The following is a 26,376-nucleotide window of genomic DNA, read 5'->3' as shown; positions in this document are numbered from 1 at the left end:
GAGAGCGGTAAAGGTGTTAGGGATTCAGGGGAACCAGAAAATATTTAAGGTATTATGATAATTATGATTCAGTATTATTAGAAGCATGAAAAGCAATGGTCGGTCGTTGTTGTTCTTGGCCTGCGGTCGTTGTTGTTCTTGGCCTGTCCCTTCTCCGTTCGCAGTCACAACAGAACTCGGCTTACCACCGCCTCTTGTTGACTTAACTCGGGTAACCAGACACCCGAACCCGTCATCCACTCACGTGCTTAGGTCATCGGACCAGCTCGGTGTCCAGTCGCCGGCAGCGGGAGCTCCCAGGCACCCTTGGTGTGGTGTAATCCCCGAGCCCTCCCCGTGACCGCAGTCAGAACCCTTGTTGACCACTTTCACAGGTGACCGCCAACCTTTGTGTATCTGCGTCTACCCGTGGCAGCCTGTCTTTGGGGTTCTTCACGTAAGGCTGTGTATAGCTTGATGTGAACGCCCTCACTTATGATAACAGTTCCTCCCTCTCCGCTCCCCCTCTTCTCCCCCAGGCCTGCAGCTCAGGGACCGACCGCTTGGAGCACTCGCGGGTGTTGTGTTTGGGGCGAAGAGGAAAGAGGTTTGTGTTGTTTTTTTCAGTTGACGATTGGAGCGGCTACCCTGGTCATTTGTAACCTTAATTACCTCCCTTGACAGTGGCTTTGTCTTCCCCTGGCGTTCGTGGACAGGTGCGTGCCGTTCCGCTTGGACGACGCTGTCACAGAGAGTGGGAGCAGGGTAGCCGACTGATGGCCACGTGGGACAGGTACCTCACAACGGTGGCACACAAGGTGTCCTGACCTTACATCAGACAGACCTCTAACCGTCTTTCGTCACGTGGCAACCTTTCTAAACTCGCGGACATCTTGAGTCCTCAAAATGAATATTGAGATAGTCCCTTTTGTGTCTGGTAATTACTTAGTTGTGTGGACATCTGCTGTCAGTCGGCGAGCTTACGCGTCCTGTGAATAATTTTGTGTCCCAGTGAACTGATATGTGAACAGCTGTTGTCTTGCAACAATCGTTTTTATCGTCTGACATGTCTGTTGTGCGAACAAGGCGAGCTTGCTCTGTGATCCTCTGCATCTTATGACTGACTTGTCATCTGACGACGAGGGCGCTTTGAATCACTTGAAAATACTCTTGAGTCTGTGAGAATCTCTCAAGCAGCCAGCCAGCTAATCCTTATTTTAACTCACAGTTACAGGCCAGTGGCCAGATACCGTCCCTGCCTTCAACCGTTCTTAAACTTAATCATAAATATAAGTATATCATAATTTCATACCTGTGTTATCAAGGCATTAAAATCTCATACTAAAACTCAGTTGCTGTAAGGTTTATAAGGTCAGAGGTGAGAGGAATCTAGAATAGAAAAATCCAGTAGCGCAGTGCTACAGTTTGCCACAAGGCAGACTCACAGGTCTTGAGTTGAGACAGGATGCATGCTTTTTTCTTCCTTCCTTTTACTCTTTATTTCATCTGTAATGCCAAATCATGGGCAAGAGGCAACAGGGCAATTTTAACAACCTAGCGGTCTTTACACTGGCCCAGGTGGCTCAAATGGTCTGCTCATGTGGCGTGACAAGCTTTACATCTGTGTGCGATGTGACAGGCTTTACATCTGTATCTATCATACATCTTTACATTTTATATCTATATGTGGCGTGACAAAGTTAAATTTACATCTATAATGTGTGGAAACGTCTGTTGTACACAATCACATTAATCTGTGTATTTCTAACTCCTTTTTCGAATATTTTTTCTCATTGCAACAACCGTGACCTTTCTTCCTCCAAAAAGCCAGCATCAATACATTGACACAATTACAGTGCAATAACAGGACATAACAACAAAATTCATTCCTCAAAATTGCTGAAGTAGAGAATATTTAGTCAATTCTTTCTAACACATTTCGAGTGACCTCATCATTGTACATTATTGCCATTTTCGTCGGCATTTGACTATTTTGTAAGGTTACAATTGGGAAGATACCTATCTAGCTTACTTTGTGGTAATTTATTTTGTTTGACAATTGACTCGTGCTACAAGGAACTGACACGTTTGTGCCAGAGGGAATCAGTTCTTCTCATTGTTTGTATTTTGTATACTGTATATTTTGTTCTTTATACTTATCTTCGTTTGCTTTGGTGTTCATGGGGTTAACATTGGTTATAAACTAAAATTTCACATTGAGTGTTATTAAAAACATCGAAAGCCTGCTATTCAGATATATATATAAACATTTATTCAGTAAACGAACAGCAAAACACAGGTACGCTCGCGCACACACACACACACAGAGGGAAAGATGTAAATAATAAAAAATTAATGGTCATCAGTAATTGGTACCCCCAACATATTTCCCAGGATCAAATAATATAATATAACCGTCGCCTTGCAGTTCTCTGCCTACAAATACTTTCATTCTTACTATCACTTACAAAAACAAATCAAATGTTTCGTCTGATTGAGGAACAAACATTAAGCCGTTATGCTTTGAGTCGTGATGGAAATAACAATCACATGTGTTTAAACAAACACATCCTCTTCCACACATGCACTAGCAAACAAACAAACAAGAAAACAACAAATAAACAAACACAAATGTTTCCTTCAATTCTTAAAAGTATTTTTTAGAATGAGCAATAAACAAATATATAATTATCAGAATAAACGTGTGTCATATATTTTTATCTCTGTATCAGTCTGTGTCCATTTCTATGAACATGAGGTCAAGATGTCAAGTAAAGATCAAGTGTTTGCCTCCTACCCCTCCCCTCACCGGTGCAGGAGGTATAACTGTGTGTGCGCGCGCACGCGCTTGCATGGGTTTGCATGTGTAAACACACACAGGACAACATTCCCCGAATTTTCCAGTAAAAATCAATACTCAGTCTCGGAGGCCCCAAATACAGGAATCGCAACGTGTCATTGCATGTCATCTCGCCGACAGCAACAGCAAGAAATGCATACTCTCAATCAATCCCATTGGTGATGCTGTCTTTTTCTCCCTTTGTTGTGTTTGTCGTTATATTTTATGTACAATGATATGCACAGTCGTGGTACAGTTATATACGTTTTTCTCCATTTCTCTAGTAAGTAAAGGGTAGACGATAACAGAAAACACACATGCAGTCTGTACTCACTGACCACGGAATCGTCCAGACACACCCCTCACTGCTACACTCTCTCCATCCGACTACAGCACTCCAACGGTTAGTCAGTTTGTCTTGCCAATATTTGTCATGTATGCAGAGCTGGTAACATACCTCGTCAATTTGTCATCTAGTCCTTCTAGAGAGATTCCTTGCCAAATGTCAACGACATCCATTTTATTTAATTTTTGTGTAATTCTCTTAACCTATCAACTCTAACAAACCGAAGTGGACGTTAGTGACAAGCGTCTCTAGCAAAGAGACGGGTCCCCGCACTTTGCCTCCACTTGTTTACACCATTGTACAGGAGACCAGCCGCCGCCCCTCACACCTCCAGTCGTGTTTGTCCAGTAACGTTTGCACAGAATGTTACGTACACCCGGTCTCCGTGTGACGTCTGGCGAGCCTCCTTTACGAAGAAGCATTCTCGAGCTTTCCTTCAAGTGCGCGAGGCACTGGATCCGGCGGTTGAAACACCTTGTTGAGAGAGTTCCCCCTTTTTGCGGCGGACAATACAATCCCGCCACTCGCCCTTGTTCGGTTTTGTTTGATCTAAGATTTCTGAGCAAATATTGCCTTTATCGTCGACCGCCATTTTTTTTTTTTTATGAAACCCACTTGAAAAGAAAGTATAAACGCCTTGTAAGGAAGATGGCTTGTCTGAAGACAGCAAGATGGGGGGACTCTGTGACGGTCTGCTATGATACGCACACTGGCGGCGACTCCACTGGAACAGCGGATGGCGAGGGCTTCTGCGCTTTGGTGTTGGCTGAAGCGAGGCATCGGTTTTCGCACGCGGCCGGGGAGGGTGTGGAGATTACAATCTTGATCCCTTCTGTGGTTGGTCGCGGCCGCGCAGTGCGAGAGTAGGCGGAGCTTCGACCTGTCAGCCATCGCGAAAGTGGGCGGTGTTTTTTGGCGAAGGCGCAGCCACGCACATCGTAACTTACCATACTTCTCGTGGCCGTCCTCCCTCCCTTCCACTGCGTGGAGACTGGTTTAGAACACTTGTAGAGCTCAGCCACGCTTGTTTTTTCTATCTAGTTCTTATCTATCCTTTACTGAAGGAAAAAAACGAATTTAAAAAAAGAAAGAAAACGGTGAAAATTAGTTTGGGTCTGGAGGAAAAGAAATGGCGATCGCTATGGAGACGGAAGATTGACAAGCCGAGTAAGCCACGCCTCTTTGGTCTTCCTCTCTTTACAAAGTTTGTTGTCACGCATGGGTTCCACATGACGCTGGGCGTTGGGGCAAGTCGACAAGGATGGCGAAGTGTGTGTCCAGGCTGTGGTAGTAGCAGTGGCCCCCTTCTTCTCACACACAGCTCCTCTGGAGTTGAACCCTCGCCAAGTCTTGTTGCGGACGCCCTCTCTCTTTCTCTCTCGTTCGCTCGCTCTCTCCGGGTTTGTGTGTCAGTCATTCAAGGTAGAACAATCAGCGAAGCAGCCAACCCGCTCAACCCGTTGCCTGATCCAGCCGTACACGGAAACCCGAGCTAGCTTATTGCTAGACCTGCCCCGCACTCCCCCAGCCAGGCAGGCCACAGTGGCGCAGTCCGCCAGTCGCACGTGAAGGGCCAGTCGTCGTCATCGTCATCGCAGACTTTCTTCCAACTTCGTCTGTCGACGTGCGGGTAGTTTTGTCAGTCGTTGCTGTTCATACCCGTCTGCTGGCAAGTGACGTCGCGTTTTGCCTGTTCGTGCTCATCCCGGGTGCAGTGTATGTGTGTTGTGGGGGGTTGCGCGCGCTGTGAGATCGTCGCACGTACCCTGACCAGACTCCAGGTGGGCGGATGGAGTGTCTACTCAGGGTAAGGTGAGTGGACAACGACGACCTTCGTCAGTGTTGAGGACTACCTGCGCGGTCGCGCTTTGAAGTTGTTGGGAAACTTGATTTTCTTCTGTGATTGTAATCAGTCGCCGCATACCTTCCGCTCGCTCGCTCTACCCGGCAGTCCTGACGAGCCCGGAGCAGCACCAAGGGTGTATTTACATCCACCTGTAGATGTCTACCTGACTGCTTGACCTACACAGAAATTTGAGGAAATGAACTTGAGTTGTCACATGAGAGTACACACAGCTGGCCTGGGTGAAGCTTATGCATGGTCGAAATAATTCGAGGATCTTCCGTGTGTATTCAACCAAGCGTGACCGGGTGGGGATTTTTTTTTCTCCAGTGACAGAAGACGACGTCGGGTAGAGATGAAGATTTCAAGTGCATAGGAATCCAGTAACTGCTCAACGAACAGCAGCAGCAGCAGGTCTCTATTGTGTTTTCGACTAAATCCAGCTGTTCGATGTTTTTCCGCGCGGAGAGTTCCTGTACTGCCGACATGATCGTTAAAGGATTGTCGTTGTAGTACCCGTTACTGCACACCCGTACACATCGCTTGAATTGTGAATGACGTGGTCAGGCTGTTGTTCTCTGTACTGACTCGGGAATCATCGTCCGAAATTGTGGTGTACTGCTGACGGCATCTAGCCCTCCTCACAGCTGGAAATTTTCTTCTGACTGTTACAATTATACTGTTGGAAGAGAAGACAGCCACCCGTCTGCTCAACATCGTCTTTATCGTCGGTGCCCGCCGCGGTCGGCTGACTACGTCGACCACACCAGCGTCAACGTAAAGTCCAGCCGTGGACCTATCAGCCGGCAAGGTGGGGCCCCTCCACACTCTCACCCCTGGACTGGCCTTGTCTGGGGGACCAGGAGGGGGAGGAGGTCTGGGAGGATCGGCCATGGTGCAGTGTGCAGGGTGCGAGCGGCCCATCTTGGACCGCTTCCTCCTGAACGTTTTGGACCGGGCCTGGCATGCCAAGTGTGTGCAGTGCTGCGAGTGCAAGGCCAACCTGACGGAGAAATGTTTCTTTCGGGATGGCCAGCTGTACTGCCGGACGGACTTCTTCAGGTGCGCTTAATTCTCACCTCTTTCCATCTCACGGTTGTTAATGTTCGTTATGACGTGTCTGGCAAGTCTTTTGTGTTATTACTGCACATTATATATTTACGGGTATCCTTTGAACTAAAGTGTGCCCTAGTCTATCGGGTGTGTATGACCGTTATGTGTGATAAGGGTTAAAGTATTACTCTATGACGGTTTAAACTGTTTCACGTTCATCCTCTGTCTTATCGTTGTTACTGTCATGTTTCTCTAGCACTTCTCCTATCAACATGTCAAACAGATTTCTTTTCTATGTCCCAAAAAATAAATTCCATTTTTTAGTAGACTTCTGACAGGTTATAGTGGTGAGTTAGGAATTGTTATGTTTATCATCTTAACTTTTGATACTTCCATATAAGCACTTCTTAGTGAGGTTCAGTTATGGGAGGTAGGGGGCGGGCAGCGGTATTTTCTTTTGATACTTCCATATAAGCACTTCTTAGTGAGGTTCTGAGATAATTAATAGTACGGAAAAGTCGACATTTATAGCCTCTAATTGATCTGCAATTTGATTTCATTGTGGTTGTATCGGGTAGGGTGTAATTAGTAGTCGGGAAATCATTAGGTAAGTCGCATTATTTTTATTTTTTATTAATGGGAAAGATTTTTATAAACCTGGCGAGGGTGTGGACCGTGAGCTAGACATCGTGACATGTCCTATCTATGTAGCGCGTGTTATTGCGAAATGATTCGAAACAGTTGTTTACATTTTTGTTTTTTTTTCAATACCGACCTCATCTACCGGCAGTTTAAGAAAAAAGCCTTCTATAGTAACCGAAAATACCCGCACGGAGTCAGAATCAGGGTTGTTTGGTTGTGAAGCTGAGTACTAGTAAACAAACAGCGCCAGGCACGGTACACCAACCTAACCGGGTGTACAAGCTTGGTTTTGTCTCGTACCCGAGGAGCTACACCGGATCGCTGATGTTCCGGTTAAAGACCTCAGTGAAGTGTCACATAAAGAAAAAAAATCATCGAACTCAATACAAAAAATCGCGGAGTTTAAAAGCCAACCGGGTAGAAGATAACGCAAGCGCACCGCTCACATTCCGTCAGGTGCTAAACAAGCCCAGAACGGAACCGGGCAAGTCTCAGCCCGTGCTGCCAACATACCCGACATGACACAGCTTCAAGTCCTGAGCTCATCTCGCCTACCCTGAGTCCCACTAGCTTTCTTGTGGTCTTCAGTTTGAACCATAGCGGGTCCATTTTGAAAAGTATGTACCAGACTTAAGAAATTTTATATTTTGTTTACAAACATATTACAAACATATTACCCTCGCTCATGATGCCAGCCATTGTTTATCATCGCTTTGTCTCACGCGAGTGTGTTAACATAGGTTCCACAAGGAACAAGTGTAAACAAAAATTACCGGCATTTCTCCAGGCTTGATAGCAGCTGCTATGCATGGAGGTACACATCGTGTATAAAAACATATTGGCAGTAACACAGCATACACACCCACCCTGCTCACACGCAGACTCGCAGACACACCCCCGGTCACACTTGTGGAAACACAGCTGTCACACTGCGGCGTGCGTAGCGCGTGAGGTTAGAGGGAGTGCAGTCTCAGCACGTGACAGGTGATGCCATGATCAATGTTTCACATTGTTGTCTGTCGAGAATCCTTTGTCAGGCCGACTACAAAAAAAGAAAAAAGAAAAAAAAAAAAGACCTGCAGCAACGATAGTTGAACCGAACGACTCAAGGGGAAAAAAATCGAAAGTCAGATAATGTTTATAAAAATAAAATAAAGTGATGGGAAATTGTTAAAGTGAGTCTGTCAGAAATAAGAAACACGAGTGCAAACTTTCACACAGCTCTGGACAAAAGCCATGCAAATAATTGCTCAAGTCAGATCAAGTAAATAATACAGTGAGCTATTGAATTTACAAATAAGTCAATGTTGATTAAAGTAAACATGCGGAACAAAGAGAGTGAGAGGAGAATGAAGATTAAATTAGAAGACAAAAGAGATAGTAGTGGTGACAAGGTACACAAGAAAAATAAATCAGAGATAACTAGGAAAGCAAATAAAAATAAGTGTGTGAAAAATTGTCAGGGAAATAAGATTTGGGGAAAGGGGAAAATAAGGGAGGTGGGCAAACTGAAATATTACAGCGAATGATGTTGAAAGTAGATGAAAAAAATTTTAAGAATATGGGAAAAGTAGGTACATAGGTACATAAAGTGGTAAGAAAGATTTACATAACATTTAAATAATGAAAAAAAATTAAAATGAAGAGAGAATTTGAAGAGGATGAAGTAAGGAAATTGTAAACTTGTAAAAATAAACTAAAATTTATCAGTTGCTACCCCGCGAGCAATGGTGAAGTCTCTTGAGACCATCCAACTGGAATTAGCAGTAGGTTCCGGGTGTTTGCAAAAGCCGCTGAAGAAGATTAATTAAAATTCAGGTCTGAACACGATATTCTGCCTTCTTTAATTGCCGGGAGCTTGAGCAGTGAATGTAGCGGTAGCTCTTGTCAAACATCACTTGCAGTCGGCGTCAGTGCAGTAGCGGGTGCGATAGACGGGGATGAAAGGTGGGGAGCCGTGTAAACAGTACCCGAGTGTCAGCCGGCCTCGCTCCGGCCTTGAGTCGGGTGCCGCTCGGAGCAGCTGACGGGAGCGGAGCGCGCTGGGCTCTTCCCAGCAACTTTTCTTTTTTTTTTTTTCCTACCCGACACCCGGACACAGATGCTAAGACTTGTCAAAAGATTCAAGACACACACAATATATTAACATTATTTGTTATTATTTTTTAAGATGTAGGAAACGGACAGATAACGCATTTGTTGCAGTGCTTCTGACTTGCGGGTGGCCTGGATGGCTAGGGTGGATGTTGGATGATGAGTCTTAACATTCTGTCTGTTCCACTCTATGAACTAGCAAAATGCCACCCGTACCCTGCTATCCTACGACACTTGCTTTTTTTCTGTTTTGTTTTGGTTTATTATTTATATTTTTTTTGGGAGGGGGGAACCCACGGTCTCGTGGTTGCCACAAGCTGTTGGTGTCGGGTGGGGTGAGAATCCATTCTGTTATTGTTCACCGTTAATTAGCTGCTGGATAATAATCACGATACTTACTGACTGATGGCTTGAACATAGCTGTACACACTGATAGATTAGTCGTGTGGGGGACAGGTGCAGTCCATTGTAAGCGCTGTGTGCTACAGTATGGTCCGGATCCCAACTGTCGCCCTTTGTACACGTGCGGCTGAACATTTTTTTTTTTAAATAGAGAGACCATGTATGAACCTAGGTGTTTGCTTGCACGTGTGCCAGAAACAGTAATATTCACGTGAATAGTTACTGTTATTGAATTGCCAAAAAATGTAGGTAAAGTTGATTTGTGAATGACTTGAAATAGCACGCCGACGCTACAAAGTGCATTTCAACATTACAAATGCTTTAGTAACAAATAAATAAAAGAAATAACGGGTAGCTGGATTTCTTGGGGTTAGTGGCGAATTATTGTCGCGTCGTTTGAAGTTTGTGCAACGCGATTGTTGGAAGAGTTACGGGAGGAAACTCGCGCTGCTGTGTTTTGAACGTCTGGGTATGAGGTCTGTGGTTCAGTTAACAGTTTAAGGCAAGTCTGGGTACCTACAGGTTGGGACACCAAGACATACCCTGAAAAGTATCATTTTATTTCTAGAACGGGCGGGGAGAGGAAAGGAAGTAAAGACTCGACACACCCTCCTTAGACGTCTGTCGGGTAGTAAACTGTGAGTAGGGAGGACAGGGGTGGATGGGGAAGTGAAGGATAGGATGCGACACGTCCCTGCTGGGGTGTCACAGTATGTGGCCAGTACTACCAGCTGAATATATCTGTCATACAACATGTCAGAAAAGTATTGTGACTACAGTCTGTTAAGTGGTGAGATTTCACGAGATTTCATCTTGATGTGAGAGAGAGAAAGTTTTTTTTTTAAACTCATGAAAATACAGCAAAATAAAGCCGATTTCGAACACAGGATGTCAAATTGTCATCCTCCCATACCGTTTCCTGTCATCGCACGGGTGACAGCACGCTCGTGGCTCCCCAGCATTCAGAAGGTTTTCAGGTAACGCAGTTTGCACGTGCGCTGCACAGGTTTGAAAAGAATGACGTGGGAGGTGATAACGGAAGCGGGAGGGTGGGAGGAGAGTCTACTCGGCGCAGTCAAAAGAGTTCTTGTCCTCGGCTTCTTGGCTACTTCTCGAGAGGCTGCTTACAAACTGCAAGTCTTCCAGATCCGCTCTGACCCTGGAGAGTTCAGGTCACAAAAATGGCCATGGCTCTGTGGAGAACTCCGCAGTGACCCCTACATTTCCCAGAACATTTCCTTCTCCTCTGGAAATGTTTTTTGCTTTTTCATTATCTCCAGATTTATAAAGCTCTCTGAGTGTTTCTGCTTCGCATTTTAACAAGTGTAAGTTTTAAATTTTAATTTCTTAAAATTCTTTACAATGGGTTAAATCTCTTCTCTCTTCTTGTTCTTAAGTGGTAAGAACATCTTCTTTCTCGCTTTCATCCTCTTTAAGCCCCATTGCCGTCCCTCGCGTTTGAAATCAGACGAAATCGTCGTTGTTATCATCAGACGAGTTCTTCACTGCCGTGACCATTTAAGCTCGGCTAAAAATGTATATGGCATATTTTTTTATTTTGGTTGGGGGGGGACAATCTTATATCAGACATCAGTGTTGTTTATCAATGTTGTTCTGTGCAACACACATTTGAGTTGTCTCATAGCTATTCACATCACTGAGTTGCTGACGCTACAGACTTTATATGACCGTTAGTGTTGACTGTTATTGTTTATGTGCTGTTGACGAGACAGACATTGTATGACCATTAGTGTGTATTGTTATTGTTTGTGTTGTTGAGGTTACAAGCTGCCGTACCACCATCCTTGTCCCTTGTCCGTGTGTTGCAGGCGTTACGGCACAAAGTGCGCCGGGTGCACGCAGGGTATCTCGCCCAACGACCTGGTGCGGAGGGCGCGGAACAAAGTATTTCATCTCAAGTGTTTCACCTGTATGGTGTGTCGCAAGCAGTTGTCGACTGGTGAGGAACTGTACATTCTGGACGAGAACAAGTTCATTTGTAAAGAGGACTACCTCAGTAGTAAATTTCAAGGTAAGGCTCAAGTTATGCACGTGTAGTATGTGTGTACTCTCGCTGTCCTCGTCATTATTGTGTGCGATGTGATTGGTCATCGAGAACAGAGATAATGTTTTAAAATTAGATTTATCTAACCGCCACTTGTGTCATGAATAAGAATATTTCTGACTTCAGTCTCTCCCTTCAGTTACAGCCTGATGATCCCCGTGATAATAAAGTCTGCTGTCGCGACCTGTTGACCCCACGATTTCCTTTCTTTGTAGTAGATTCCTGTTTTTATTTCTAGCATTAATAAACAAACGAATAAATAAATTCTTTCACAAGTCAGAATAATTCCATTTTCTCCTTTATTTCTCCCTTTCTCTGCCGCTCTTCTCTTGATTGTGTGCTTGCCTTCTCGCCCCACATTTGCATGCACATGAATTTATGCTGATTATTATTTTTAGTTATTATTATTATTTTTTTTGCTCTTGCTGTTGTTACATAGAACTGGGTTGTTGCTGACAAGGGTCAATGAATTATTGATGAAATAGCAAACACTCTTAACGACATACTTGGGTGACACAAGTAGCACGGGTACACTCCAAATGTGAATGATTCGCACCCCACACGGTTGACTTTTTCTAGAGCCAACTGCCACTGTTCATCTTATTTATTTGTTTCGTGTACTCTGCGTATTGTTTGCCCCCCAGGAGTAGCAGGATTGAGACACCCATAGGTGTACTCATCCTCTCTGTAAATATAAAAAATTTTCTCCCCGAAAATATTTGTTGCTGAAACCACGTTTTGAGCAGTTTTATGTCCTGGTATATTTACGTGTTTCAGAATGTTTTGATAGAAATATATTTACTAAGTTACTTTTTATGAAGTTTGTATAATTAACTTCATATTTCATAGTCTCGCGTTTATGTTATTAATGAGTTGTAATGAAGACAAACAATACACAGGTTATGGAAAGGAAATATCGATACAAAATAAAATCAACTTCGATGCGTGCTTTTGTAAAATATTTTCAGGTTTGATATTTTTCCCCCCACAACGAATACTTCTTAAAAAATAAGCTGGAGATTATAATCTTTTAACTGGCGGCTTTTATAAGAATTTCGATGGTGCCTGCAGTAGTTTGGCAGAATATTTAGAATATTTAAATTTAAATACTTCACTCAGATATGGCCGCTTTACAATAATTTATCCTGCCGCTACTTGAGAGCAAAAACGTTGGCGCCTTGACTTTGTGATGTACAAGTAGTCCGACTTACAGGTATCCTACATTCGCTTTGTCACATTCTAGCAAAAAGTTCGCTGAAATGTTCTGTAAGAAACTGTTGCCTGAAGCTGTTTACCTTCCCCTTTTGTATATCTCTGACGCGGTGCGTTTAAAGAACGAAGTAGGATTTAAAAAAAATGAAATGTTTATTTGTAATCAATGTGTCCTGGAGGGCGGAACGAAATTGAAAAAATCTTCACCGTAAAATGATTATAAATGCAAAAATTCGCTTATTAATTTGAAAGATAATAACAAATTATTTTGTAAATGTTAAAAAACTAGCTTAATTGAGTAGCAGCTTTAATTTTTTTTTTATTATATCATTCTCTTAGTAACATTCTCAACAAAGCAATAATGTTCAATCTTAATAGGTAGATGACAAAGTTCAAAAACAATTTTTTAAAGGCAGTATTTTGTTTAGTTATCAAAACAGAAATTCTGTTTTTTCGCAGACGATAACGGTCACACAATTATATCAATGAGGTAACACTCAATGAAGAGTTGGCAGTGTGCGTGGTGAAGAGGCGATGAGAAGACTTAGGTCCCTTTCGATTTTGTTCTTCCCTTTTATTATTTTTTTCCCACCTCTCCTTTATCTGTCGGTCACACTCTGCTCTTGACGATGGCACACAAAATGTCCGAAGCACCTGATGTCGTGTGTCCACGTGACCACATCAGATCCTGTTTCATGGCGTCAGCGTCCACAGCTGCTTGCAGCCCGACCTCGGGGGTCGCAACACCTCACCTAACACCTTCATGCAGACGACATTTCACAGTTATTCGCGATAATTGCTATCGCAATACAAATAATCTGATTTTCTAGATGGTTAAAAAAATATCCTAGTAACAGCTGCGTGACGTAGCTGTAAGTATATTCACCCCTGATTTATTTCTATTCAGTTTACTGATGTGTGGAATCTTGCATCATTATTTACTTAAGCTACGAATGGTTCGGTGGGTACTTTAGGATGACTGAGGTTCGGGGAATTATTCATTCATGACTTCCTCGTGCGACGGGGCGCGATGGCATGGAGCCGGTCTAATCACATACGACAGGCGGATAGCTTGTCCAGTCGTGGACTTCAAGAAACGCCAATATGTCCCTACCTACATGGCAGAACCCGACTGACCTCCTTGCTCTTTGACATTTAAAGGGTGCGCGTAGACCTTTTGATGACACTCGAACGTTTGTGAAGCCGTGCGGAAAAGACGAACGATGTGACCCTGGTTTGTTAAAGTGATAGTGAGTGTGTGAGTGTGTATGTGAGTGTGTGAGTGTGTATGTGAGTGGAGCAGGCAACATCCCACGACCGCTACAGTAAGTACCCACGTTAATGCTAATTTCAACACCACGACCTATAATTAAAAATCTTTTTTAAAGGAAAACGAGGGTGTGTTTTTATCGCTTGGGTTTCTAATTTACAGGAACGGTTTTTCGTGTACTGGGGGTTGGGAAGCGGGTGAAGTAGAATCGCAGGTACTTCAAGGAACATCATTTACCGACACGACTGGTGCAGCGGAGTGGCAGAGTGGTCTGTGGAAACAGGAGGCGCCATACCTTCGCGTCATTTCCGGTCTGTTACCGCCAGGGGCGAGTTCTCCGACACGTTAGTCTTAGTCTACATCTCCAAGCTGACGGACCAGTCGAGATGGAGATTAAAGTATGAAGGGGTTGGGTTCTTCTTTGTCTTCGATTCTCGCAGCATCTCTGTTTCCCCTAGCTGACGAATAGGATAACTGGCAGATAAAAAAAAAATGTTCTGATATATTTTACAAAAAAACTAGCAAAAAAGTAGAAAGTACTGTGCAGCATTTTTGATTTTGAAAAACTAATATGTGTCATGTCTGGCATAACAAATAAATAATTCGCGCGATTTCCAGATATAATTCAGTTCCTGTTCCTCCGTATGCTGTCCATGTTTCGTTCTTGTTCCTGAGCGCTAAGAAATGCTCCTTAGGAGTGTGATTTGAGCTTTACAAATTTTGCATTTTATTATTATTATATAAAACTATCCTGAATCAAAAGCATTTGATGGACACAATTTATTTAACAAACAATTAAGTACCCAAAATAAACATCCGTGTACTCAGTGCAAATATTAAAATCACAAAGCCACACTCAACTTGAAACAGAGAACAGGGGTTTTTTTTAAATTCTAAAACGACCAAATTTTATAGAGGATATTAAAATTAAAATAAAAAGTAAGACACGCGGTTACCATCCAAAACTGCGACCAAAAGAAAGTATTCAATAGAGGAAGAGAAGGGCAACCAGGGAGACGGGAGGAGGGATGCGGAAGATTCAGCGAGAAACGGGGAAAGGGGTGCGGCGTCAAGAGAGAAGTGTCTTTGACAGTTGCCACCAGGGTGGAGAGGAGCCAGACTTGAGCCTCTCGAGGGCAGATTGGCCATTGATCCTCAGGTCAGAGAGCTGCGCCAGTTGGCCAAGAGGCCCTGCAGCTCCCACTGCCGGGTGTTCCGGCCTCCACGACAAGTGGAGCAGCGACACGAGGTTGGTGAAAAACACGGGGGTAAGAGGCTACAGCAAAACACGGGGGTAAGAGGCTACAGCAAAACACGGGGGTAAGAGGCTACAGCAAAACACGGGGGTAAGAGGCTAGAGCAAAACACGGGGGTAAGAGGTTAGTGGAGAACATAGCCACAAAAGACTAGATTTTAGCATGGGGTCATGAGACCCCAACAAGAGGTCAATGACAATGGTGTCAAGAGACTAGTGTGAAACATGGCGACATAGTGGACCCTTTATAACACGGGTGGCTCGGTAGGACAACACATTATGTTGATGGCATAGTATTTAGACCCGATGTTGGAGGTTGAACACTGTGAGACATAGACACGACACGTGTATCGATGTCGCAAACATAACACATACATCGTTACTGTTACAGGTTAGGGAAAAATATACCTGGGTATGGCTACAGATTTTCAAGTCTGATGCCTAGACGAGAGTCTGTCGTGAATATACTCGTAAGATAAAATTTACTTACGTCTGCTTTCTATATGTGTGTGAGTGCGAGTGCGTACGAATTGCGTTTCTTCACATTGAAATATTTCGTGCTTGCCGTTTACAAAATTCTGGGATGTTCTCCATCACGTTATGACCTCGAGCGTCTGACCTGTGACCTGTGTGTACAATCTATTGTCTGCCACACACACACGCTGCTACCACCCCCTCACACACACGCACACACGCACTTTGACAGCACAGGCCTCGTGGAGGACGGACAATTTTTCACTCCAGCAGCTCCTCCATGTTTCTTCTCTCCCGGTTTTTAAACACTAAAGAGAACGGTCGATGTTTAGCGATTGAATAGGCGAGCTCTGATGGCTTCGAACAACAATGACACGAAAACTGTGTTTGTGTTTACACCAAGAGCTGGGGAAACGGACTCTCATAACGAACCCACAAACCTGACAACTCCCATCCACCTTTCTCTCTCTCCCCTCCCACTTACACTTTTGTGTAGAGATTATTTATGCGCACGTCTTCCGACAAAAATATAAATCCCTGTGAGACTGACATCATTTCTTATTGTCGGGGAATCACTTTTTGAGGAAAAGAGCGGTCTTTAAAAAAAAAAAGAATAAAATAGAACGAACGAGCGCTCGTGCACACACACGTACTCTGGGAGAGATAGAAGGGTGAGAAAGAAAGGACCTCACAAAATTCTATCCTCTCCTTCAAAAAAACTAACTCGGAAGAGCCTGAGAATGCAGCCCTTACGTTAGGGGGCCGTTGGAGCCGATCCAGCGACTGACATACGACTACACTCGCGCCGCCTGCTATCGCTGAAGTCGTTCTATCATCGCTCAGGCCCTATCATCTCGTGAAGACGAGCTTTGCACGGCCACAAAAGACCTCTAGGATCCCCCCTACCCCGACTGTCTTCTCCTCCACCCCACTACCCCCGCAGCACGTGCCTCGTGGCGCTCTTCCCAGGGCTGGGGCGGCGCGGTGCTATCTTATCTCCCCGTGCGGGGCTTGTGAAACTCTAGTGCGCCAAGTGCTAGTTAATAGTCGACAGGCAGAGAAAGTGCGTCTAACGTTCCCTGGCCTTTTGGGCTCTCGTCACCCCCTTTAGTCCCGTCCCTTGGCGAGTGAAGTTTTTTTTTTTCTCCCCCTCTTCCCACCTTAAATTTTGTAAACTTTGGGTCTGAGATGTTTTGGCGAGGATGGTTCGCTTTACTGCGCGACAGGGATGCTGACAGTCGTGATGGCGGTGTTTGGGATGTGATGACATCGCGAAAACTCTTCTTCCATGAAAGGTCAGGTGGGGAACTTGTTCTGGTTTTATTCGTTCCTGAAATCACACAAATAAATCAGAATCTGATGGGGAGGGGGGATATCGGGCCGGGTTTGAACCATGTACCATCGGCAAGACTACCTCGAAGGCAGCCCGGTGACTGGAATGTATGTAGGTACCTAGTACTACAACCTTGCATGGACAAGAGGGCAGCTGGGATCCACCTTATCTCTACGGTCGCAGATGACTGACAGAATATGACAATACCAATCAACTAAAGGGTGAATGACGATCGTGACACCAAGGTGACAACCAGATACCTTACATGACTACTTTATGTTTTTTTGAAGGCACCGTGGGAAGTTTGTTTTTCAAATTAGAAATTTATAATACACCTGAATATTTATTTGAATATAATCTGAATATTAAATATTTATAATACACCTGAAATATGTAAATTATAATTAGAAAAATATTATTTTAATTTTCACACTTAACTGACTAAACTAGCTAGAAGAGTTAGCAGAGAAAGTTAAAGTGTGGAAAGTTAGTCAACTGGGGCTGCAAGATTCCAGAAGCCAGGGACATGTGAGAGGAGGGGATGGGGACAAAAAGAGAAGACGGGCCTCGTGAAGGGAGGGGAAATCCTCATTTCAGGCTCGACAACACTTAATGCGGACGCTAACTAAGACTCAAAGAGCTAATGCGAAATCGATGGAGATGGTGAGGACGACAAGGAAGCCATTGTGGAAGGATAAATGTCAGCATATAACATGCATTGGTGCCGACAGAGTTCCTTAACGTGCTCTGGCGCTCATTCGTATGTCATTCTCAGCCAGATGGCGCGCGAGTGTGTGTGCGCGTGCGCACGAGTGCGCTTCTCAACCAGAAGTCCTTACGGTCTAGATATTTGTTATTGTAACAAGGTTTATTTTAGACCAAAAACAACATTAGTACTCACTACTATTACCGTGAAAATATCTTCGCCTTTCATAATAATAATTAGTATTTATTAGTCTTCGCAGAAGTATTGTTGCTGAAACGAGTTTACTTGAGATTTTAAATAAAATAAAATTCAAATAAGGTTGGTTGTGTAAAACCTCTCCTTGTAATTTTGATATAAAAGTGCAAGCTTTTTTTTAAAAAAAAACAAAAATCAAATCTGAGGAACATAACCAAGGCGTCAAGAGTCATCGTGATACACGGTAGAAGGCGAACATTAGAAGGAATAATCGGCCACAACAGCCACAGCGAAATAAATTATTGATAGAGACAACAAAAAGTGTGTAGTGCGGGTATGAAATATGCTCGGCCCTTATCTCGGGGCAGATGTAATGGAGCCGGCCTTGAGGGGACGGGAGGGATTTGTAACTCTCGTATCTCCAGCGCCCGTCAGGGAGTGCGGCGACAAGCTCCGAGTCGGTGATCCCAAGGCCGAATTTATTTGTGGTTGTGACAGAAGTTGCTGGAGGTTGTCGGGTGGAATCTGGCCATGCAGCTGGCCGACACTTGTCCCACACCTACATCCAGCAGTTCTGGAATTGTTTCAGACTCAGTGATACTTTCTGACACCTGTTTGGTTGTGGGAAAAGTAAAACGGAAAAACTCTTCCATCCGGGAATTTTTCACTACCACATGGGTTGTGTGTCACTGGTGTTGATACGTCATTGCTCACCGGTATATTTGCTTTTTTTAGTATTATTATAATACCATTGTTAAACACGCAGACATACGCACAGTCTATTTCCGTTTACTTTTTCCGCTCCCCTCCATCATACAATCACTTTTTTTCTCTCTCGCTCTCTCTTTCAGTGTGCACGTGCAACACCTGAATAAACGTGGCACGTGCCCACAGCGCATCGCAACAAAGCATGCACAGCACACGTCGTTGTGGCCGTACACGACAGCTTGCAGGCTGCCGCACCACCCCAGGCGTGTCGCCCGCCGTCACCAACCCAACCAAACCCCTGGTCCGCAGACTGTGGGGCGCGTGCACGGTTGCTATGGCCACTGCTGAAAACGTTTGGAACAACTAACGGTGGCACATTTCCACCCATCCACCCGCCCTCGCCATCCCACCCGCTCCAACATTTAATGTTGACAACTTCCCCCTCCCCCGGCCCCTTCTCTTGTTCTCTCTGTCTCCCCACCCGTGGTGTCGGAGGGGGCCGCAGCGTCATAGATACGCCGTTGAACTGCCGGAGAAGATGGTTTATAGATGGACTTGTCACTGTGGTGTTCGCGGAACAGACGACTCGTGTCTCATAATTCTTCGATAGTTGTCTCCCCGTGCGAGCAGTCTGTGGACCCCAACTGTTTACTGGACGTACTCATAATGAAGGACTGTGAGTTCCCCACCTTTTTTGTCGTTCCTAAACCAGACAGTCACACAAACACTCGGGGAAGACAACTCTTAACTCGGTATGCTCTTTTAGATTTCCCTGTCTCGGGCATTTTTTTCTCCTCTCTCTCTCTTAAACTGGAGTCGACGTCTTTCCGTTTTCCTCCCCAGGCACACTCTCTCACAAGCTCTCTCTCTCACACACACACGGAAGCTAACATTATCAGGCTGGAAAAAGATGACTTTTGGGGCACTTGAAAATCAAAGGGCGACCACCCGCTTGCCTCGCGCTCCTCAAAGACCGGTACTCACGCATGCGCGCGCAATGCGATTAAGGCAGACAACTCCTAGGCCCCCCCCATCCATGATGCAAATTTAATCGCCTCCGAAAATTGACGAGTGCCGAGAGAATGATAATCGGTTCGGGAGTTTGTCGTGTTTCGCCAGACCTTGCTTCGGCATCGCGCCCAGCCCTCGATAATCGCGTCTCTGCCTGGAGTGAGCCGCACCCGCCGCCATCTTGTGGCTCTGACACGAGTCAAAGGGCAGTTCTGTGGGTGCCATGGTGTCATATTTATTCTTCCTTCTCGGCTTAAAAAAAAAGCAGTTAGATCCATACCTATGAACTTACTATGAACTATGTGAAAATAAAATAAAGGAAGAGTAAAAAAGGCGAAAAGGAATAAAACAATCTTTTCACAATTATTTATACTTGTTTACAGTATAGATTACTCTTAAATGTGTGAAACTCTTAAATTCTACGCAACAAAGAGATTGATTTTCATACAAATTTCAATGAAAGTCAATGTTTTAAAAAAAAGTAAAACAACAACAAAATCAAGTCAACTGGCTCGGAATGGAAACCGAGGACCTCCTCCTCCACACAACAGAGGGCGCTGCCAGTCCGCGAAAACGTCGTAAAACAGCAGCCAGAGAGTGGCGGCCCTTGACCGGCCTGACTATAGGCGGCGCGTGCGGCGTGCTCGTAATCCCATCACGGAGTCAGCACGAGCGGTCCGCACTCGGCGGCCACTCGAGCCTCACACCGCCCTCCCGACTGCAAACACAGCCCGGGTTCGGCTTTCTTGGTCAACAAGATGTCTGGCCCTTTTTCTCTCCCTCCCACCCCGCAACCCCGTCTCCCTCATCCACCTTCGACTTCTGAGCTCGACCGTCTGATGCTAAAGCAGGTAGAAGGTGTGTGTGGCACCAAGTATCGGCGAGTAGCATACGTCACAGGTACTTTCTCAACCTGAACATATATACAACTGTAGTAATTTATTTTAAGGTTCGTTGTATATATATAAAAGTTGCCCCACGTAAGTCCCAGGTGTTGGCTGTCAGCTGTATGACGTTCTCTGCTTAACAATCTGACGTCCTCTACTCGAAGCAGTGTCGTGCTGTCACGTGACACGGGAGAGAAATCACGAGCGTTGGTTGTGTACTGTAGGTTGATACCAATGGTACTAACATGTCACTTGACGAAGGATAAAATATTGGTTTACTAGAATTAGTTTGAAAAGGAGTTCTACACAACGAAAACAGTCTCGGTACATTCGGGTGTTTTATCTATACCAAAAAATTTCGAAGTTGCTCGAATAAAAAAAAAAAAAAGACTTGGAGAAGGGTGAAAAAGAAAAAAGACTTTTTCTGTGGAAGAAGTATTGAAGAATCTTTGATTACATTCAAGGATTTTTGGGTCCAGATCTTAAGCATCTGCGTTCGTAAACGATGAAGTCAAGGGCGGATAATTGACAGTTATTGACATTTATCTGCCCCCGAAGAGCAAGCAAAGGACGCAGAAAACCAGTCGATTCTCTCCCTTTTTATGTCCTCCCCCTTCCCCTATGTTTTTTGCGGGAGACAGGCAAAGGGCTGAGCGGCAGCCTTCGCGCTCTCATGCTCCTAGTTCTTTCCCCAGTCGTCAAGGCAACGAGGAGAAGATGATGCAGTTTTCCCCAAGACGAGTGACAGGGAGGCAAGCGTGAAACACATGTGCCCCGACATCGTTAAGAAGCACAAAGACGCGGAATGCACTTACTTCAGCATGTTTCACTCGTCCGCCATATTCCTGCAGACTCCGCTGAGCACTGTGATTATCAGACAAGAAAGAAAGTCAGGGGTGGGCTCCAGACCTGTCCTCATGTCTCCTGTTTCCAGGGGCTCGTTAGAGAGGAGCTGAACAAGTTGCCCATTTTTGGCCACTAACCTTTGCCCTGGGCTGTAAACTTTTCTTGACTTTAGTCCAAGTCAGACATCTTTGGTTGTTGCCCGTTTCCAATTTTACAATCATTGTCCTCTGGTTTTACCAGTTGTGTATTTTTCAGTTACACATTTAGTGTCTAGTACCACAAATTATTTTTCAGTGTGACAAAGTCATTGGACTGGTTGTCTGTTTTCAGTTACATTGCCCCGTCTTCATGAATCTGGCAATTTTCAGTTCCAGACCTCTAGTGTAGAAATGTAGAAATGTCCTGTTCTTAGCTGCTCAATGTCCTAAGGTTTCGTAAACCGATGCTGCCAGCTGCTGACGTTTATGAAATGAGTGTCGGACACAGCTGTTGGGATTGTCTTGTAATGATAGGTCCTGCCTCCTGTGTACACTGGCGGTCGAGATGTCAAGTTCCGGGGGAGATCCTCCGAACAATCATCGTCGCCGGGTCAAGAACGACAACCAAAGACAAGAGCCTGGAGACCAAGGAAAGGAACTGCTCAGCCACCGTTATCCTGTCGCGTGCCCTCCAGTAATCTCCCCCTTCCCGTATTTTCGCCATCACACACGTTTCCTTCTTTCTTTTTTTATTTCTTCTTTTCATCGCGTCTTTCTTGTGCTGGTCACTGTTTCGCTGGTCGCCCCTCCATCCCAGGCTGTTATAGCCACATTGATTTTGTATTATCTACTTAACACGCCCCGCCACTTTAATACGGCAAACAAAGCCGAGAGCCGGCCGCAAACACGGGACCCATGTCAGAGCAAATGAAGCGCTCTAGTGCCAATATTGAAAGACAATTCCAGCGCCAAACCCGATAAGACCTCCTTCGACTGGTCCGGTCCGGTCCCTGTCCCCGTGAGTGTGTGAGAGTGGGTGTGGAGGAGGAGTAGGTTGGGACACCTACCAATTCCTACCCTCCTCCCTTGCCGTGCACGCCTGCCTGAACTCCCTTCACGCGCGTGCTGGCGTTCGATCTCGGGTACCTTCACCAGCGTGACCCCAACTTCTGTTGATGGGTGAGATCGGAGAGCACCTCTCTTTCCTGCCTACGTGTTATTCTTTACGATGGGGTCTGCCACACATTTCTGTCAGTTCTCTTCCCTCCTTGTCTCAGGGCTCAATGACTTCTTACCATGAGGTTGATGGCGTCCACCTCAGTTTCGTTCGTAGATTGGCCTCTTGGTTAATCACCTGTGAAACCGAAGAGGCAGGGATCGCAAGAGGAGGTGTGTGGTGGTGATGGTGGGGTAAATGTTGTAGTGACTTATGGTAGAGTGAGAGAGTTCTGACACCACGACCAAACTTCGGCTCGATTTCACCGCGTCTGGTCTCCTCCCATTTTCCAGATGTTGTTCCGTGGCTCCCTATAATAGTAAAAATAATGTGTACAACCGAGGCTGACCAGGTGCAAAGCCGATGGACACTATATTAACTGTTCTCTTAACCGAACACATTGTCGAATATCTCACTTAAAAAAAATATACGTTCTTTGAAAAATGACTGGCTTGAGTTGGCAATCAGCAGTCTCACCATCACAAACCTTACTCAGCTTGCAAACCGAAACCACGTCACTATTTATGCGTGTTTAAATTACCTGAATTTGAAATATTTCGTTTCACGGTTTGAAAAAATCTTCTTAATTAAAACTTTTTTCGAAAAAAATGAAAAAACATGTCTGTCGGCAGACATAATGATTTTTAGCTTTCACTGACATCTGTGTCCGCTTCTTCTTGTCTCCAAGTAGTGATGTTAGTTCATCCCTCGTGCATTCTGGTTACCTGCACGTTGGACCACGTTCACCGAAGACCCGGACCCTTGCACTCGGAAACTTCAACAAAAGAAACGGGTTGGCAGTGGAGGTGGGGTGTGAGGGTGAGTTAAGGAAACTATGAAGGTGAGACGCGCCCATTCTGCACGCGCACCCGACATTCCTGCGGCCGCTGGCTTTGAGCTCTGGACGGCGAGGACAAGTGTCAAGTGATGAGCCCCTCATCGCCGGGTGCCGCGCGCGCGCAAAAGGGGTGCAAAATAGTCCCGCGGGGTGGGGTGGACTTTCCCGGCGACTGTCCGCGTGGTGCGTTCAAACAAAGACAAGCGGCCTTCTTCACCCTTTTCATTTTTTTTCCCTTTTTTTTTTTCTTTTTAACGTGACCGCGGCTGCGCGTGCCTGCCCTCTTGTGACAGGGAATGCCGGGAAGGATGCTAGCCCCTGTCTTCCAGTTCAGCAGCAGGACCGGTGGCCTGGAGTGGCCCCGGCAAGACGTGTACACACACCTGACGGCGAGTTCTAGGAGGGCCAAAAGCTAAATGTCAGGGAAGGTGTTAGTGTGAGTCGGTGTTTGAAGCGCCGTCTTCCGCCATTTGTTATCTCCCACTTCTTGCTGCTTTCTTCTACCAACTGTCCCTTCCCCCACAACCCCCCACCAACCCCCAACTCCATTCTGTTTCCTCGTCTTTTTTTTTCAAAGAAAAATCTTCTACCTTCCGGTAAGCATTTTTTGTGTTTGTCGGGGTAGGTGGTAATATCTACCTTTAACCATGCAAGAAGAGCACCTTATAGACTTGATGAAATCTGTAATTGCTGACCGTTAGGATGATGACATCCTTCACGACTTAATTCAGTCTTGAAAACTTTGCCACATACTTGAGATGTGACTATATTTGACAGATGTTTAGAGCACCGTTAGAATGAGCTTATTTAGTCCAATGTGACTGTATTAGGCCAATTTGTGGATGACGGTCAGGTTCAAAGTTTGCCAGTGACAGATGAATGAACAATGTGGAGTCAGGAAGGTTTAAAGAAGTTAGCATGTTGACAGTCATAAGTTGTCAACTGTGCTTAGTGCAACTTCACTGCAAGATGGTGGCATTTTGCCTTCAAACAAGACGACTGGCAAAAAATGCCTTCAGAAGTCACGTCAGTCTGACGTGTCGAGGTAGATGAAAGGAGCCGCCTCCACTGTCATGCTGACGGCGTTCGTGTCATCACTGGCGGCTTCTCTTTGAAGTTGCTGCTTTTGTAGTCGCCCGCCTTGTGTGTGTGTGTGGTTTTTTAAGCATTTTTGAAGAGAAGCTGGGCTAGTTAAAAACTGCTTATGTGAAAAACTGCATATGTCAATGATGTCACTGCTTCACAATACATCTTAGTTCGCCCAGACATGTAGGATGTTATCTATCCTGCAGTTCACCTTGAAAGTGCCATATAGTAAAAAAATATAAAAATAGTCATTTGTAGGCCTATAAGGTTGTCAGCTTTAAAAATACTTATATATATTAAAAACAGCGTGGCCACAGTTTTTTTTCTAAAGTTATTAAAGTTGGTTGGTGTGTGCTGACATGGCTGTGACTTGACAGTGCTAGTCATCCAGTCTCCGGGAAGTGCGAGATCCACGTGTGGTTAAGAACATCAGTTCTAAGGGTCAAACTATTAAAACCAATCGTAAACCAATTTCCAATTTTGGTAAACAAAAATTGAAAATATTAACACACCGTTTTTTACCCCCATGACTGTGCGCTCATTTTGAAAGAAGACAAAGAAAGTCTAACCGCCAGGGTAGACTTTGCGGTAAGTCTATGCTTTAGTTTATATTAAAATAATAATAATAAAAAGTCGGCCGACATTTTCCGCTCGGCTGTGGTCATCAAAACCCTCGATATGGCTTTTAACACTGCTTTTAAGAAGTATAATCGTTTTTGAGACCAAAGTTTGAACCCTACCTCCGGTACAATGACATCCCCTACCTCCCCGTTGATTGTTCACGGAGGTGTCAGCTCTCGCTAATTACACACGAGGAGGTTCGTGGATGAACGCACACGTAGTGAGGTAAGCCGATCGCCGTGCCAACAACAGTACTCTTTGCGAAAACTGTTGGCAACTTGTGCAACCCCGGTGATACAAGGCTAGGGTGCACGTGAGACCCGAGATGACCAGCTGCTGCACGTGAACTGGTGCGTCACGTGGAGACAGTGCGTCACGTGCTGGCAAGGCCGCGCGACCCGCGCGTGTGGTGCAACAGTTTCTTTTGTCGTGCGGGACGCACTCGAGCGCAGACTGTGGGGGGTAGACGGGTGGAGGAGGGGGATTCCTCGTTTTACCGACGTGCCAGAAATACGAGGACCGCCGTGACAAGACAGGTAAGCAACACCTGGCTCACTCGTCTGGGTGCCGCACACGCTTTCGCACACCCGTCTCGGGCTCGTGGGCAAGGCAACGCGGCGCCGTGCGCCGGGTGTGGGATGCGGGTGTCGCAGGTAGTGCCGACCCACCCGAGACAATGAATATAAAAGCGCGTGCTGTTACTTCTCTCAGCACACGCTGCTCGAAACCATGACCACATTAATGAGCCACGAAAAAAAAAAATTAAATAATGAAAACATTAATGAGCCACGAAAAAAATTAAATAATCAAAACATTAATGAGCCACGAAAAAATTAAATAATGAAATGTATTACCCATATATAATCGAGGACTCGGATACAGATTTAAGAAACATTTAGCCGTGTAGGCTTATGATGTGATTGTGTTATAGCCTGAAGATGTGGAGTTTGCTAACAACTCCACACACTTTCCCAAAAGTTCATGCAGCGATGCGTTTCACCTACCCGAATATTTTTATGTCTGGAGTTTGGGGTATCATAACGCGCTTGTACAGAATGTAGTTTTAGGTTTTGATGAGGGTTGAGTGGGTGTGCAAACCAGATTTTGCTTAGTCGTCGCAGAAACTATCAGATGTTGTGTACAAACACGGAAGATAAAAATATCCAGTGAAAAACTGTCGGTAAACACAGACGATCCTCCATGGAACTGACAGACGAGGTGCTGATCGCCGACATCGAGACTGAGTGATCGGACATCTGAAAAGTTGAAAACAAACAAAACAGACCAAAATAAACCAAGAGTACAAAAACTAAAACACAAGTAAGCTGCAAGAGAAACTCTGTTACACAAACACGGCATGTGCCAAGGGATTCTCCACATTACGTGAGGGTCTGATGCCAGAAACGTTACACAAACTGCCACACGTACGTCGTTAACGTGTTTTCAAACTGTGTCAGTAAATTATCGCAATTTCTAG

At 45.1% G+C, this 26,376-nt stretch overlaps 1 protein-coding gene across 1 annotated transcript in view; it reads left to right on the top strand.

Annotated features, from left to right (window-relative positions):
• The first annotated feature begins 2,244 nt into the window (after positions 1-2,244).
• Positions 2,245-26,376, top strand: part of LOC112561552 (LIM/homeobox protein Lhx5-like) — a 106,298-nt gene continuing 82,166 nt past the window's right edge. The window contains exons 1-2 of the mRNA XM_025234111.1: positions 2,245-6,069; positions 11,028-11,230. Of these exons, the coding sequence (XP_025089896.1) occupies positions 5,900-6,069; positions 11,028-11,230 (373 nt within the window). The 5' untranslated portion in view covers positions 2,245-5,899. The remainder of the gene's footprint in view (positions 6,070-11,027; positions 11,231-26,376) is intronic.

Source organism: Pomacea canaliculata, linkage group LG4, assembly GCF_003073045.1.
Source record: "Pomacea canaliculata isolate SZHN2017 linkage group LG4, ASM307304v1, whole genome shotgun sequence".
NCBI lineage: Eukaryota > Metazoa > Mollusca > Gastropoda > Architaenioglossa > Ampullariidae > Pomacea > Pomacea canaliculata.
Note: the sequence above shows the minus strand (reverse complement) of the source record. Positions and strands in the feature narration are given on the sequence as shown.